A 17,229-nucleotide genomic window follows, 5' to 3' on the forward strand; every position below is an offset into this window, starting at 1 on the left:
GCTTCTTTACTGTCTCAACCTCATCTTTTTCAAGTATTTACAATATTGCCACTGCAATGAATAGTGGCAACAACCTTGTACGAACTGTTTGGAGCTTTTATTGCCCTTTAATGCACGTAAATCTCTTTACACTCTCTCTGTTTCAATTGTTATGAACTAAAAACAACATTTCTTTCACTTTCTCTCTATATTCATCCAAAAAACTCAAGCTTTTGATTCAAAATATGGGCTATGGTTGACAGAGCCATATTTCTTTCGTTTTTACTTACGGTTGCTTTCGTTTGAGGTTCTGGGTGGTTGGAGAAGACCTTGTGTGCAAACGAAGTCATCTCACCTAGTTTAAGGTACGAATTTGAATTTTTTTTCAAGATCTGTTCGCGTAGAAGACTTACTAGTAAGTCATCTGTATGTAGAAGACTTACTGATGAGTCTTCTGGTCAAACGGACGACTTAAATTAAGTCGTCCAGCTTTGTTTGTTAAAAAAAAACACTTCAGACGACTTATATATACGTCGTCTATGAGAAACGGGCTAGTTTTGCATTTGACCGAATCGTGTCAGATCTTTGACTATTTCTGGACGACTTATAATTCAGTCGTCTCTGGGAAAGTTAAAATTTCAATATTTTATGAAAACTTGACGACTTACGTGTAAGTCGTCCTAGGTTAGTTTTGTAATTGAAAAATAAAACTTCATAATTTAACTTTAACCAGACGACTTAATATAAAGTCGTCCAGCTAAACGACTTAATTTAAGGTCGTCCGGGATAAGCAAGGTTTGACCAGAAAATTGGGAAAAATTCTGGACGACTTTGCTTTCCCCGGACGACTTTAAATTAAGTCTTCTGGAGGGACGACTTTATATTAAGTCGTCTGGTTAAAGTTAAATTATGAAGTTTTATTTTTCAATTACAAAACTAACCTAGGACGACTTACACGTAAGTCGTCAAGTTTTCATAAAATATTGAAATTTTAACTTTCCCAGAGACGACTGAATTATAAGTCGTCCAGAAATAGTCAAAGATCTGACACGATTCGGTCAAATGCAAAACTAGCCCGTTTCTCGTAGACGACGTATATATAAGTCGTCTGGAGTGTTTTTTTTTAACAAACAAAGCTGGACGACTTAATTTAAGTCTTCCGTTTGACCAGAAGACTCATCAGTAAGTCTTCTACATACAGATGACTTACTAGTAAGTCTTCTACGCGAACAGATCTTGAAAAAAAATTCAAATTCGTACCTTAAACTAGGTGAGATGACTTCGTTTGCACACAGGGTCTTCTCCAACCACCCAGAACCTCAAACGAAAGCAACCGTAAGTCAAAACGAAAGAAATATGGCTCTGTCAACCATAGCCCATATTTTGAATCAAAAGCTTGAGTTTTTTGGATGAATATAGAGAGAAAGTGAAAGAAATGTTGTTTTTAGTTCATAACAATTGAAACAGAGAGAGTGTAAAGAGATTTACGTGCATTAAAGGGCATTAAAAGCTCCAAACAGTTCGTACAAGGTTGTTGCCACTATTCATTGCAGTGGCAATATTGTAAATACTTGAAGAAGATGAGGTTGAGACAGTAAAGAAGCCATTTTCGAAAAAAAAAAAAAAAAAATGTTAATGGCATTTTCGTAGATAAAATGCAGGTGTGGGGTTAAAATCTCAAAAAAAAAAGGAGTCAAAAGAAAAGGTTAGTTTTCTGTTTGACTCCAAGTTTTGAGTCACTTTTGCAAAAAGCCCTTAAAAGTTTAAAAGTTTGGTAAGTACCAAATTTAAGTAGTTTACTACATAAACAATTCTAAAAAGGCGATGTCCAGTGACAATTTCTGAGAGTATCTCAGCTATTGAAATATTTAAAATAAAAAAAACAAGTTAGAAAGAAAAATTGATAATTTCATAATCTGTCTAGATACAATAAGTATATTTGGTATAATATCATTAGTCATTTTTAGAACTTTTTAGAGTTTTTTTGAGTTTTTAATATAGTTAAGAACTTTTTTTGAGTTTTTAACCATTGAGGTTGTTTCTTATGATAAGCTAAAGATGAAAAAAAATTGAGGATTTACCTACTTCTTTGAACCTAGCAATAATTGCATTTATGTGATTATATATTTGGTAAATTATTTTACATTGTTTAAAATAATAATTTATTCAAATATTGGAAATATGACTTGTACAATATTGTTACATCTTGATTAATGGGCGTTCTTAAGTTGGAGTTCTTACCGGAATATAAGAAATTGTCTCTTAACTTTTAACTAAAAAAAAATAAGAGCTCGCTCTTAAATAAGTTAAAAGTTAAGAAACGGTTTCTTATATTCTGCTAAGAACTTCACCCTGATAACTTCTCATTAATCATGCTCTTATATATTTTATTTAAGAGATCGTTTTTAGTTTTTCTTAGATAAAACTAAGAACTGTCTCTAATGAAATTAAAAAAAGAGACTGGGGTTAATCAATAGTCTTAATAAGGTAGACCATGTCAAACTCTTATTATGAATTTTCACTATAACCTTAGTGTTTGAATGGTGTAATGGGAGAAAAGCAGTTCATCCGTAAGTGCAGTTTTTCTGCTTTAAAGTTACCATTCGCGTTTTTCTTTTTTTATAAAGTACTTAGCAGGAGATCTGCATGCATATCAATATTTTTTGTTTTTTTGTGAGGAAAAGAAAGAGATCTGCATGCAGATTTCATCATCATACATTTAAGGCAGTTCATCTGCTTTTATCTTTTCTTAATTTATATATGGTAATCATATTAGGTAATTCCGTAGCTTTTATTTAAGGAAAAAATTGAAAATATTATTTTACACTACTAATTAATTTGATAGTTAGTTTAATAAAAAAAATATAAGACATATTGATATGGACCGACTTATTATTCTAAGGATTCTAAGAATCATCCTAGTAATTGACACGTGGCTACGAAAACATGTTGTAATGTTCTAAGATGAGTATATAGGAGATACTCCAATCAACATTTAACTAAAGTTTTTTTTTATCGTTTGAAATTTCATATGTTACTTATCTTTGTCATTGTAAACCTTTTTCAAAAGGTAACATTGTGTCGACATCTCATATTTTCTTTATGGTTGAATAGTTTCACCTCTCATCAAGTTATCTGAATAAACTTACATCTTCTTTTAAATAAGGCATTGTAATCTTTGAATATTAACAATTGCAATTTTAATCTTTAGTGATTGCAACTTTAATCTGATCAACCATTGCAATTTTAGGAAATTAAAAAAGCAATTTTGTATGGTTAGCCAATGTAACATTTGATATATATATATATTTATATAAGGAGTTGTGGTCAATGATAAAAAACAATAACAAGAGACAGTGAAATAAAAAATCAATAGATAAAAATGACAAGTATCCAAGAGTCTAATCATAAAAAATATTGACTCTTCTACTGTATCTTTTATATCTTAGTGTTTGAATGGTGCAGCGGAAGAAATGCAGTTCACCCGCAAGTGCAGTTCTCTTGTTTTAAAGTTACCATTCGCGTTTTTCTTTTTTTATAAAGTACTTAGCAGGAGATCTGCATGCATATCAATATTTTTTGTTTTTTTGTGAGGAAAAGAAAGAGATCTGCATGCAGATTTCATCATCATACATTTAAGGCAGTTCATCTGCTTTTATCTTTTCTTAATCAATCAATGATTTTTTCATAAATAATTAAATTTCAAAATATATCTAAACTTCTTCTATAAATATTATATTTTCATTTTAGTTACTCACAATTTTAATAATACAAAAACTATCGTTATCTATTTAGCTTTTTTATCATATAATTTTCATATCTATTTTAAATTATTATATTTATATAATATATGTGGTTTTAGTTATAATATGTATTATATAAATATATAGTATTTTAGTTTATATATGTATACTAATAAAAAAGATATGTATTTTGTTAATTGTTAAAGTTTTTATATATTATGTGTTTTGGTTTTTATTATAATTTTAATTATTAAAATATATAATTTGTTTTATTTAAACTGATTTTACCATTTAAAATTGTAATAAACTATTTGATCTGCATGATCTGCCCTTATTCTTCTTGACCTGCTTGACCTGCACTTGTCCCGTTTGACCTCTTTGATTTGCTTGATCCGTCGTGCTTGAACCGTTTTTACCATTTGAATCCTTAGTTGGAAAAATCTCTGTTCACGTGAAGTGACACATTTGCTGATGGCTTATCCCCTAACTGGTCCTACCACCTTCTTGAGTCGTTCTTCCTCGCTTCTTCTCCAAAGCCTTCACAACTTTTCAAACATCTCTCTATAAAACCTCCATGTAAAAAAAAAAATAGTAATATCTTAACTATTCTTTGGGATTCAGAAGCATGAAGAGCTTACTGTCTTTTCAAGCTCTTGTCCTGTTTCTACTATTAGCCGGCTCGGAGCTAGCCTCGGGTCAAACCGACACCAGAAATGAGCAGTATAGTTACGGAAGCGGGCTAAGTCCCGCCATGGCCGTAGCGATTGTTGTCGTGATCGCTATCCTCTTCTTCATGGGGTTCTTCACCGTCTACCTCCGCCGCTACACGGGCGCAGTCGACGGCAGCGTTAATAATCCTAGAGTAGGAGCGACGAGAGTGGCGCACGCGACGGCGCGTGGTCTCGACGCGTCGGTGATCGAGACGTTCCCGACGCTCGTGTACTCGGAAGTGAAAACGCAGAAGATCGGGAAAGGTGCGTTGGAGTGCGCGATTTGTCTGAACGAGTTCGAGGACGACGAAACGCTGCGTTTGCTTCCTAAATGCGATCACGTGTTCCACCCTCACTGTATCGGAGCTTGGCTTCAGGGTCACGTGACTTGTCCGGTTTGCCGCACGAATCTCGCCGAACCGGTCGAACCGGAATTAGTAACCGAAATTGATATCGAGTCGCAGCAATCGGTGGTGGTTCCTGAATGTGCGGTGGAGCTCGGTGGGAGTGTTGATACACGTGTCAAATTCTCCAGGTCGCATACGACGGGGCATTCGGTGGTATCACCTGGAGAATGTACCGAGCGGTTTACGTTAAGGTTACCGGAAGATGTAAGGAAGAAGATAATGGCGAGTCGGAAGATGAACCGGTCTAATAGTCTATTGGTTCTACCGAGGGGAGGAAGCTCTAGAAGTGGTAAACCGGTTGACCGATCAAGGGCTCGGTCGGACCGGTGGTTGTTCCGCAAAACACAATCGTTTATGTGGAGGAGCCGGGACGATGGTTCAATTAGGCTAGGTGGTACAGGTAGCATTAGAGCAGTAACCAGTCCGACCGGTGATACGGTACGAACAGACCGGTGGAATTTTCTTAGAAACCCGTCGTTTATGTGGAGGAGTACACCGGTTCCTTCGCCAAGAATTGAAGTTAATAAGGACGGTGAAGGAACATCATCGGTTTAAGTTCAACATACCGGTACAGTTGGTTTAGCTAGCGGTACTGTTAGGTTGCCGGTTTAATTGGTTAAGAACTCTTTTTCTATCAGAACTACGATAGATTTGTGTCCATTGCATTGTTCATACAATAGATTTTGTGTGCATTGCATTTCTTCATACAATATATTTTACGCTATTCTTTAATTTTATTTATCTTTTCTGGTAATATATTAAATGTCAATAGACTCAGTCCCATGGACAAGGAGACTGTTTTATTGTATTTTGTGCTTTTCTTCATAAAGAAAATCGACTTTTGTAACATCTCCTTTATTCATATATTTTTGTTTACTTTCTTTATTCATTAGCTGCGATTCATGATGATACATTACGCACATAGACATAAAAGCAAAATGAATAGATCTTTTTAAAAAAATGAAAGGATCTTTATAAGTCAAACAAAGAACAAAAGAATAATTTGAGTCGAACATGGGGTGGAGACTAGACTGGCTTCTCTATTCTTTAAAGAGAACATCATGACCAATAATAATACATAGAATACAGAGAATGACATATGATTATTTTTATACGGGATTATTTGTTAATAAACGCATACAGTTCCGACAATCAATCATTTGAACTTTGAAGTACGACATACCCAGACTAAAATAGGTTGTACACCTTGGAATGAATTATGTACCCATTCAAAGTTATGTAAAATAGAACCATTCCAATACGTCATCTAGATAGACGACGACCGTTGTGAAAATAATATTGACCACGACTAGGTCGACGTACGAAAGCCGCCATTAGTCAAATACGTTCTAGAAATATAATACGTAAATTACCAAAAGTCGTGATAAAGTTTGTTTCAGAGGAAGGTACCATACGATAACTCTAAAACTAATCATCAATACCGTTAAATTAGGATATTGATCCGTTGATATACATTGTGTCCAACTGTTTTTACCAGTCAACCTATTTTTGAATAACTTTCATTATAAACTATTAAATAATCGGGATCCACTTTTTTGTAATAGTTTTCTGCAATCCACACTTTTTTTACGATACAATTAATGATATATCATTTCACAAAAAAAAAATTATCCAATAAAAAAACATTTCAATTGCAACAATGAAGATAATGATATGACTTCAGAACAACATCGTCCCATCTTAAACCCAATACGCGGTCATCTAAAGAAGAGAAAATATTTTGATTTTTATTTTGTCTTTTATTAGAAAGAAAATTAGCTTTAATAAATTATACAAATAAAAAAATATCCTTAGAATTTTATTAAGCTTAAATCAGACATTAATTTTTTTTGTGATTACAAATTTTTGCAAGTTATTTCAAGGAACATGCAAAATATTCATCAACTAATAAATTATTTAAACAAACATATTAACTCATCTATTATACTTCCTCCGTTTCTGAATAAGTGTCGTTGTAGATAATTTTTTTCGTTACAAAATAAGTGTCGTTTTCGATTTTCAATGCAAAATTTATTAGTTTTATTCAGTAATTTATTTTTCTATTGGTTGAAATATGATTAGGTGTATTGGTACTTGTGTTTTTATATAGGAAATATTCAAAATTAACTGTTTCCTTAATCCGTGTGCACAAACCCAAAACGACACTTAATATGAAACAGAGAGAATATTAAATTAGGAACATGACCTATTAATATATGTTTAATCTTACTATTTTGATACAATTATTTAAACATTTTACTAATCATTTAAGAAAAATATTTTACAGAAATATGTTTATAAAAACACACAAATATGATTAAAACACACAAATAGAAAAAATAGTTAAAAAAATGTAAAACAGAAAATATACTTGCTCTTTGAAAAGCGGGTCAGAATCTAGTCAGAGGTTAAAACACAAACGTAAACGCAACCACAAACATAATACATCAAAAAATCGTTGTTGCCTATATTTACTAAACGATGAGAATCATGGTCCTATGATTTCTACATACGCCCGATGGATTGCTCTAAGAGGAGGTTGGGTAAAGAGAGTTACATGGATAGAGTTTCTACATTATATAACATACTATATATATGTACATCTATTCTTGAACATATTGAATTATTGACTTGGATCTGCAATGTCCAGATATTCTAGTTTTAGAATGAATCAGATTATCAGACTGGATTACTGATTATATTCATTAGATTTATTATTTTAAAAACACTATTTTTTGTTATTTTATAAATTATAAAAGTGGTTATGTTTACAGCTTTAGAACAAAAAACAAAAGAAAAGATCAACACTACAGAATCTTATAATTTTTTTTTTTTAAAAGTTTGTTTCTATTAATCTACATAAATGATAACAAATCGTTTTTTTTAAAGTTCAAATCCCAAAATTTCTATGTAAACACATTAATGAATACTTAATCAATCATTAGCCATAATGTTTCCACTATAAACATTTCCATTAAAAACAAAAAAGAAAACATTTCCATTAGTAATCAGACATAACGTATGTTACATGGAAACGGAAGCGGATACGTGGAAGCAGAAGCGTAAGGAAACGCAGAAGCGAGATCTTTTAAAATATTAGGAAGCGGGTACGTATTGGAAGCGTATATCCATATATATATATATATATAATAATTCTTTTAAAAAATTAGGGCTGAAAATTATATGATTTAAATTTGAAAAAAGCATTTATTCATTTATAATAATTTTGAAATGATTTTATATTAAAACTATAAAAATACACATAAATTAAGTTTACAAAAAATAGTATATTAATTATTTTTAATACTTCATAAATAATTGACAAAATATATTTCAATATGTGCTATATCTTTAATAAAAAAATCTCAATGCATAAAGATAATTTATAGTATTAGTTTTAATAATTGTATATTTCTAATTCTATATTCATTACTATTAATTTTTTTTATTTTATATAGATTAAAAATTATGGTTTTGCTTTGATAAGGGGATGCATTCTTTTGCTTACAGAGAAAATGCTCTGTTCACATTTTCTGTCACTACCTTAGCTTTCATTTGCGCCATTGCGTCCTTCTCTGATAACTTCAGTAACCAAACTCCCTCTGCTCAGATGGAGGTATGTTTTTATTCAAATGCAGAGATCTCTTAGTGCATTATGATAGGGTTAAGTTGTTTAGATCCTCAGTTTTGTTTGGATTGGTGGAAAACTTATAAAGGTTGAAACTTTTATTGTTGGGTATTATCAAAGAGAGTTCTGGAAACTTACTTGAACATGAGAGTAAAATATTCAGACTTTAGTTTCATGGCCATGGTGGGTTTTATGATGCGACCGTTTCTTTGAGCATGAGAGAGTAAAATATTCAGACTTTACATTTGCCTACTCTTGAAAGTCATAGTGAGCTCAAATTTTCCAAGTTGGTCAGCTTATGCACACACTGTAGCTTTATCTTCTTGATCAGGCTGCCCTTTTTTCTGTTGCGAATATTCTAAATGCTTAGAACTTATACGTGTTTTCAGGTCAGCTTGACACTGAACATAACAGCAAGACTTGCAGTCACTATTTACTTGGAACACAAAGCAGGTATAGCATCTGAAGGATCTTCCCAGTCTCATACTATCTTGTTGGATATTTTTTTTTTCTGTAGGTCCGAATGAACATAATTAAAAACCAACAGAAAAACGAATATATTTGCAGGTATAAATATGAAACCTCCAAGAATTCCCTGAATCAGGTATAACTATACTTCAACTTGACACTGCACTGGCATGTCAAGCTCAAGACTGGCAAGATGTTTGCTGACAAAATATGGTTATCGTTTACCCGATGCATACAGATGATTATGAAGAGCCTCATCTAGGAAAAAAAGAGAGTTATGTTTTCAGGTGTTGAGTTAGACTTGTGACGTCTCAATGGCTGATCTGTATAGTGGGGGAACGTACATTTAACTGATATGAAATTGAAACATTGTTTTGGAATGAAAGAGCTTATAGATTAGTCTTAGGTTCTTCATCAGCTGTTTTACTAACTTCACACCATTACTCTGCATATACCTTTGGTCAAATGGGTTTGATGTGAAACAAAAGGGATCAGTCTTCTTTTGATGAAAGTCTCATACTTTTGTGGATTTAGCAAATGAAACCCATCGCCATCGAGATCCGTCTTCTTGTTTCTCGTCTAATACAAATGTTTATAGTATTATTTGTCTTTCAACTCTCTTCAAACCTGTTCTTCTTTAAACACGGTTTGTAAAAACCAAACCAAACCGAGTATTTTAAATTAAGATATAAAAATCGAACTGAAAGTGTAATTTTTATCTCACATTAAGCAGATATAACTAGACGAACCGAGGTTGAATGAAGCCTTACCAAATTCATATAAGTATGTGTATATATATATTTTTTTTCCAAACCGGAAAGTTAAACCGGGATCCAGTTGTTTTGGTTAATTAAATACGCTGATCGTGTCGTGCGTGGTGGCTTCAGACATCTTCTAGGGATCGTTTTCTCGGCAAATCTTGGTACATGCTGTCTCTCTCTCTGTCTGTCTATCGAATGTCTGCTATATGTTTTGTTTGATTTGATTTGAATTTTTTTTTTTTTTGGCTCAAGTGTTGTTATTGCGTGAGCTAAGAAAATGAAGTCAGGAAGGAAGAATAAGAACGAATCTTAAACTTTTACTTTCGACTTCTTAGCTTCTTTTTTCGATCTGAGCAGCTTTGATGTGATTCACATTTACCCTTTTGGTTATACATTCTAAAGTTTCAATCTTTTGGTTCGATTCAGATCCCAATTATGCAAATTGCCCTTTGATCTGATTCACATTTTTTTGTAACATCTGTTCCTGAGTTGGTGTTTGAATATCGTAGTTGCTAGAATGTGAATTCTCGACTTTTTTTTGTTGTTGGTGAATCTGTCTTTATGTCCTTTACATTCTGTTTGTGTTTGGATTCAGAAGAGATGGAGGTGAAAGCGAGAGCTCCGGGAAAGATCATACTCGCAGGGGAACATGCGGTTGTTCATGGTTCCACGGCAGTAGCAGCGGCCATTGATCTCTACACTTACGTCACTCTACGCCTTCCTCTTCAATCAGGTTCCTTTTCTTACAGGATTCTCTGGTTTTGGTTGTTAATGCTTCACTGAGATCAGCACAACTATGATTCATGTACTGATCTCACAGTGTACCAAACTAGAGATTGATTAGTTGAAGATCTAAGCTTTTTCTTTGGAATGTAGCGTCTCTGGTTTCTCTAGCTAACTGGATCCAAAACTAAACAAACCTCTGGAATCTGCAGGATGGATATTCATGAGTTTACATTTTGTTCAAATTTGAGTTGGTTATTGACTCTGGATGTGCTTTTTTTAAGTAGAAGTAGTATCAAATGGATTTTGTATTGAGGTTGATTCATTCTCGGTGTGCCTGCTTGCTGGATTTGAGTTTAGCATCTTTTGGACCTTTATTTCTATAGCAACTGACTTGACATTAGTACCTGATGGATTCAGATCAAAATGTGGAAGAAGTAATATTTGATGTTCTTTTTTCCCAATGTAGAAACAAATCTGAAAGCATTTTCATTTCCTTTTTTTCTGACAGCTGCTGAGAACAATGATAGGCTTACACTTCAGCTCAAGGACCTTTCCTTGGAGTTTTCCTGGTCCGTATCCAGACTCAAAGAAGTGATTCCTTGTGATTCAAGCACTTCTTCACCAGCTTCATGTTCAGGCGAGACCCTTAAATCAATTGCTGTTTTGGTTGAAGAGCAAAATATTCCAGAGGAAAAAATCTGGCTGTCCTCTGGGATCTCCACCTTCCTCTGGCTATACACCAGTATCAGAGGGTAAAGAAAAAAACTCAAACCAATTTGAGCTCAAAGAGATTTTCCAGTTTTCTTGAATCTTTGTTGTTGTGCTTTTTTAGATTCAGTCCGGCTACGGTCATCATTACAACAGAGCTTCCATACGGATCTGGCCTCGGTTCATCAGCAGCTTTCTGTGTAGCTCTCACGTCTGCTCTCATTGCATCTTCTATCTTAGACAAAACACACCATGAAGGTTGGAGTTCTCTAGATGAGACTAATCTCGAGTTGCTGAATAAATGGGCTTTTGAAGGTGAAAAGATCATCCACGGGAAGCCTTCTGGGATCGACAACACCGTCAGTGCATACGGTTAGTTTTAACTGTAAAACATCCAAATTGTATACGTTAAGAGAGAAACCATATCTGTTTTGCTGTTTCTTTTGCAGGCAACATGATCAAGTTCTGCTCAGGGGAGATAACTCGATTACAGTCAAACATGCCCCTGAGAATGCTAATCACCAACACTAAAGTAGGACGGAACACGAAGGCTCTGGTCTCTGGTGTATCAGAGAGAACAGTCAGACATCCAGATGCTATGAAGTCGGTGTTCAATGCTGTGGACTCTATAAGCAAAGAGCTAGCTGCGATCATCCAATCTAAAGACCAGAACTCGGTTACTGAGAAAGAAGAGAGTATAAAAGAACTCATGGAGATTAACCAAGGCTTGCTGCAGTCAATGGGGGTTAGCCACAGCTCTATTGATACCGTGATCAGAACCACGCTCAAGCACAAGCTTACCTCAAAACTCACTGGAGCTGGAGGTGGTGGCTGCGTCCTCACTCTGTTACCTACAGGTATCCTTTTTAAGAAATGTTCAATCATCCTTTTTTTTGGGGTTCTTGAATCTTGATTTTTGTTTGTCCCTTGACATTGGATCCCTCTCTGGTAAGTGGTTTCAGGGACGGTGGTGGACAAAGTTGTGGAGGAGCTTGAGTCCAGTGGTTTTCAGTGCTTCACTGCATCCATTGGTGGTAACGGAGCTGAGATTTGCTTTTGATCAGATGCTATATTGTTTAACAAAATCATATTTGCTCACATTTACTGGATGAAGGCTGCAATTACATATATAAAGAGTCCATTTTTTTACTACTGATGTATTGAATGTAAGTGTTTTTACCGTGTGAAGTATCTTCACTCTTTTTGTTGTTTAATTGTAGACATGAATGCATTATAATGGACATGTTGAAAGTAAGTATGAAACTTTGCATACAAGGTTACATTCTTTGATTCTATCTCAAACTCCCCTCAGCCATTTGAATGTTGTCTGACTTCATCATATCATAGATGTGAGAAGCTGGCCTCTGGACATGTTCATGCATTCTAAGTAACAATCTATACAACGGCAAACTTGCAAGACCAATACGATGCAAATCTCTAACATATATGTTTGCTTCCTCCATTTTCTCCCCCTTCTCAAAGTACTCAGCAATGGCCATGACGATTCTTTGAGACGGTCTCCAGTGACATCCCTTCATTAGCTCGAATGCTCGGTGCATAGCATCAATAGCTTTCTCCATACTTTGACATTTCACCCATCCCTCCATCAAAATCTCCCAAGTCTTGTAGTTTGGACTGCCTCCTCTCTCCAACACACGGTTATGCAAGGACTCGGCTTCGCGGATCAGTCCATTACGAGTGTAAGCACCCAAAAGAACATTAGAGACTCTAACATCATAGTTACAGCATTTCTCCTCCCACTCCTCAAACACCCTCTCAGCCTCTGTAAGATCACCAAGTCTCACCAAGGAGGACAACACACATATGTAGTTTGCACAAGTCATCCTCCCGGAAACAGACTTGGAACCTTCCCACAAACGAACAACTCCTTCCTTGTTTCCCAAAGAAGCATACATAGTGATGAGGAAGAAGTATCCAAGCCTATTACTCCTATTCAACTTCTTCTCTGCACTCTCAAGCACCAACTTAGCCTTCTCAACAAAACCAGCCTTAACATAAACATTCCCTAGAGTACACAACGAGCTCCACCCAACTTCAACACTCTTGTCCCCAACCATCTCCCCATAAACACTCTCCACATCTCCAACGCCTGACGCTTCGCAGCACGCGTTCATCCAGAGATTATAAGAAAGAACATTCCTCGGTATCTTGTTCCTCTTCATCAACCGAATCACCATCACTACTTTCTCATACTGACGAGTCGCTTCGTAAAGCTTCATCATCTCGTTGAACGGGTGCGGAGTTACAAGAAACCCCAATACATTCAGCTTCTCCATGAGAGCTTCAGCTTCTTGAACCAACCTACCTTTAACATAGCCACGGAGGAGAGGGGGGTAAGCTGATCTAGCTGCTGAAACAGAGCTTTGAAGCTGCTCGAAATATTCCTCGGCTTGTTTCAAGCCACGGGCTTTGATGATCAGTTCCAGCTTAAGAGCAGTGTCGTAGGCACTAAAGTTAACGTCTTTTCGAGTCTCCATCCACTCCATCATCTGTACATAACGTTTAAAAATCTAAACTTTTTCAACTTCTTTCTCTGTTTTCAATAAAGGTAGAGACTTTCGAAACCTGGAGTGCGAGATCGTGACGGTTCGATCTGATTAGGCGATTGGAGATGAACCGGAGCTCCGATAACGTGACGGGGTGACCCGAGTCGACGCGTTGTTGAAGCAGGGAGGGGACAGAGTTATTTCTCAGTATCTTCTTCAACGTATCCGTGGAGGCGCTTGAAGACAGGAGCCTCGCTAAGAAACTCGTCTTCGCAGCCAAGCGAATCCTGCTATACATTGTACTTGGATGTTGCAGCCTTGCAGATGTGTGAGGCTGGAGAGAAGAAGGAGTTTCTAAAGCAATCTGAAAGTTTGGGGCTATTTATGTGATTTATAATAAATGGGATGTTTATGTTGAAGGTTGTTTACTAATAGTGACGGAAATAGGGGGTTTCTGTATTATATCTGAAAGTTTTGGGGGTATTATGTGATTTAGAAAGAAATTGGGGATCTTTTCGTCGATTTATTATCACTATAAATTAGGCCTAGGCGTTCGGTGGACCGTTCGGTTTCGGTTCGAATGATTCAGATTTTCGGTGTTACGCTCAGAAGTACCATTCGGGTTTTACTAATTATCGCATCAGATTTGGTTCGGTTCCTTCCGGGTTCGGTTTAGATCGGATGTAACCAATTTTTAAAATCGTCCAAAAATATATTTTTTAAACCTCAAAAATTGACAAAAAAAATTACAAAATAGATAAATTGTTTACAAATCTAATTAAAAATTAGTTAAACTATCTAAATTAACTAAAAAGTATTCAAAATAACAATTAAAACAAACTAAAAATATTTTGAATATTCTAAAATATTTAAATCATCTTAAAATATATAAAAACATTAACATATTTAACTAATTTCGGATATCTTCGGATCGTAGTTCGGATTTTGGTCCGATTCGGGTTATAACCAAACACCAAAGTACTAAGTTCATAAATCCCGTTCGAATATTTTTATATAGCAATTTGGATTCGGTTTCGATTTTTCTGGTTCGGGTTTAAGTAAGTACTTCGGGTTGAGGTAAAAACGCCTAGGCCTAAAAGAATAGAAGATTGATTTACAAACAGCTTACAGGAAAAAAAAACACCAAAACCCTGTTGAATAAGCTTCAATAACTTGCAGATCAAGTTTTTTTTTTGGTAAAAGACTTGCAGATTAAGTTATTCTTAACAAGTTGGTTAACAATAAAAAAAATAAACTATTTGTATTAGAAATAGAAAAAAGGAAGTTTTTTAATAACAACTAACACATAAACATAATTTCAATTAAAATATTTTATTTTCTTCATTTTTATTTAAATAAGATAAATTCGTTGGCCCTCGAAAGCCTTTTTCTAGGGCTTTCTTCTAGGGGAGGGGAGAGGGAGGGAGGGAGGGAGAGAGAGAGAGTACAATCTTCATTTGTTTTCTTTCTTCAGAGATCTCGTCAGCTCCAATGGCGTCAAACACCAGCCGTAATTCCCAGCAAAGAAACGGACAGCAGGGGAGATAGAAGAAACATAAGGTGAATCAGCTTAAACCAGGTACGAGCGGTCAGACTTTGACCGTTAAGGTCGTGGATCGGTATTCAGTTCCGTGTATCATTAGACCTGGTCGGATCGCTGAGTGCCTCGTTGGGGATGAGACTGCTTCCATCATCTTCACCGCTCGCAACGATCAAGTGGACTTGATGAAGCCAGGAACTACTGTGAATCTCCGTAATACAAAGATAAATATGTTCCATGGACACATAAACTAATAGCTTATGTGCTAATAAATATGTTCCATTGATTTTGACGTTATTAGATTTCATAGCATTTGTGCAATTTTTTCCCGGTTTTGTCTTTCTTTTGAACCAGTTGCGAGTCAAAGAAAAAAAATTGTGACCAGTGGTGATTATTGCGGCATGGTCGCGGCGGTAATGGTTATCAGAGCAGTGATATTGGAACGGTGGCGGTGACTACGAAGATGATCACTACGGCAAGAGTGATTAAGGATGAAACAGAACAGTCATCTTTCATACAACGATTAATATGACTGCGGTGATCGGAGAAAAAAATAATGTTATGGAAGAAGATAAACAGAGTAAATAGAATAGAATATTCTATATAAGATATAGTTCATATTAATGAAATAATAATAGTGGAAGTAATGCTTATTCACTGTCAACCCAAAACTTCCATAAACTAAACCTAAACTAATCACTAAACCCTAAAAAAAATATAAACCCTAACTCTAATATCAAAATATGCACACAGTACATAATATTGAAGCATTATTAAAATAGAGTAATAACAAATGAAATAGTATAGTACATATTAATGTTCAAATTTTGAAATGAATATAATTGCAGTGAATGAGGTAATGCTTACCCCAAAGTCAACCCAAACTTTCCACAAACTAAACCCAAAACACTAATTACTAAACCGTAAAAGGAAATATAAACCCTAATCCAATATCAAATATGCACATAGTACATAATATGAAGCATTATCAAAATAGAATAGTAACAAACAAAATAACATAGTATATATTAATGTTCAAATTTTGAAATGTATATGATGGAAGGAAGTGATGATTACCCCAAAGTCAACACAAACGTTCCATAAACCAAACACAACACACTAAACCCTAAAAAGACATATAAACTCTAACTCAAATATCAAAATATGCACACAATACATAATATGAATTATTATTAAAATAGAATAATAACAAACAAAATAGCATAGTACATATTGTTCAAATATCATAGTACTACCGAAAACTTACATGACAAACGAGGAATCCTCGACAATAACACCATCGTGGTCTGCAGATTTCAAAAGCGGAGACGACATATTTAGCATAGATTATGGATTTGGTGATGGTTGTGATGGCTATATAATTGGAGATGGTCGCATTGTAATGGTGACAAATGATAAGCGGTGGTAGTTGATGATCGAAGAAGAAAAAAGAGATATTTTTCTCTTTCATTAACCGGAGAGTAAGGGTAATATAGTATATATTAAAAAAATAATAAAGGTACTTCTTTTTGGTTAGTTACTTAGTTATGGTTTGTTTTGTAGCTATACATTCCAATTTCCCTTATTATCTTGGGAAAACTGTTTTTTTAGAGCAAAAAAATAGTAACTATGTCTCTTTAGACTAATCTATATTTTGTGTCATATTTTCCTATAATACCTTTTAATATTTATGAAAATAATTTTAATAAATAGTTTTACAAACAAAAAATTTTTGGAAAAATAGTAACATTTGTTAAAATACCTATATGAACTTAATGGTATATTTTCCAGTTATAAAAAAGTTAAAATTATAAATTTCAGATTATGTTCTAAAAAAAGTAGAAATGACATTCTACGAAGTAGAAAACGAAATCTACATTTTTCATTGAATCTACAACGTTTAGAATACATGATCTACGTAAATAGGAGTATTCTACAAAAATGTAGAATACACATTCCGCGCTTAACCTACCATTCTAAAATTCTTAGAAATCAAAATCTACACATTAATCTAATTCTAAAACATGTAGAAACAGACTTCTACAAATTTAT

At 34.5% G+C, this 17,229-nt stretch overlaps 2 protein-coding genes and 1 pseudogene across 7 annotated transcripts; 2 read left to right on the top strand and 1 right to left on the bottom strand.

Annotated features, from left to right (window-relative positions):
* Positions 1-4,239: 4,239 nt before the first annotated feature.
* LOC106313938 lies at positions 4,240-5,728 on the top strand (annotated as a pseudogene).
* Positions 5,729-9,751: 4,023 nt separating this feature from the next.
* LOC106318919 (mevalonate kinase) lies at positions 9,752-12,415 on the top strand. Of its 6 annotated transcripts, none has more exons than XM_013757085.1 (6): positions 9,752-9,857; positions 10,292-10,429; positions 10,931-11,174; positions 11,255-11,502; positions 11,580-11,987; positions 12,084-12,415. In XM_013757085.1, the coding sequence occupies exons 2-6, from the start codon at positions 10,297-10,299 to the stop codon at positions 12,188-12,190; spliced, it is 1,140 nt and encodes a 379-aa protein (XP_013612539.1). In that variant the 5' UTR covers positions 9,752-9,857; positions 10,292-10,296; the 3' UTR covers positions 12,191-12,415. The 6 variants fall into 6 exon arrangements, with proteins under 6 accessions (XP_013612539.1, XP_013612544.1, XP_013612540.1 ...); XM_013757090.1 differs by having other exon boundaries at positions 12,093-12,388; XM_013757086.1 differs by having other exon boundaries at positions 9,783-9,857; positions 10,295-10,429.
* LOC106318918 (pentatricopeptide repeat-containing protein At5g27460) lies at positions 12,236-14,002 on the bottom strand. The gene is made up of 2 exons (XM_013757084.1): positions 13,717-14,002; positions 12,236-13,640 (listed from the first exon to the last, which is right to left on the bottom strand). Exons 1-2 carry the CDS (start codon positions 13,933-13,935, stop codon positions 12,423-12,425), a joined length of 1,437 nt encoding a protein of 478 aa, XP_013612538.1. The 5' UTR covers positions 13,936-14,002; the 3' UTR covers positions 12,236-12,422.
* Between the last annotated feature and the right edge of the window lie 3,227 nt (positions 14,003-17,229).

This window comes from Brassica oleracea, chromosome C9 (assembly GCF_000695525.1).
Source record: "Brassica oleracea var. oleracea cultivar TO1000 chromosome C9, BOL, whole genome shotgun sequence".
Taxonomy (NCBI): domain Eukaryota; kingdom Viridiplantae; phylum Streptophyta; class Magnoliopsida; order Brassicales; family Brassicaceae; genus Brassica; species Brassica oleracea.

Excerpts from the sequence above, each read along its gene's own strand:
- LOC106318919 (XM_013757085.1), top strand. The coding sequence starts at position 10,297 with ATGGAGGTGAAAGCGAGAGCTCCGGGAAAGATCATACTCGCAGGGGAA. Across the intron at positions 10,430-10,930 it reads ACGCCTTCCTCTTCAATCAG|CTGCTGAGAACAATGATAGG; the intron begins GTTCCTTTTCTT and ends TTTTTCTGACAG. Across the intron at positions 11,175-11,254 it reads CTATACACCAGTATCAGAGG|ATTCAGTCCGGCTACGGTCA; the intron begins GTAAAGAAAAAA and ends GTGCTTTTTTAG.
- LOC106318918 (XM_013757084.1), bottom strand. The coding sequence starts at position 13,935 with ATGTATAGCAGGATTCGCTTGGCTGCGAAGACGAGTTTCTTAGCGAGG. Across the intron at positions 13,641-13,716 it reads GTCACGATCTCGCACTCCAG|ATGATGGAGTGGATGGAGAC; the intron begins GTTTCGAAAGTC and ends CGTTATGTACAG.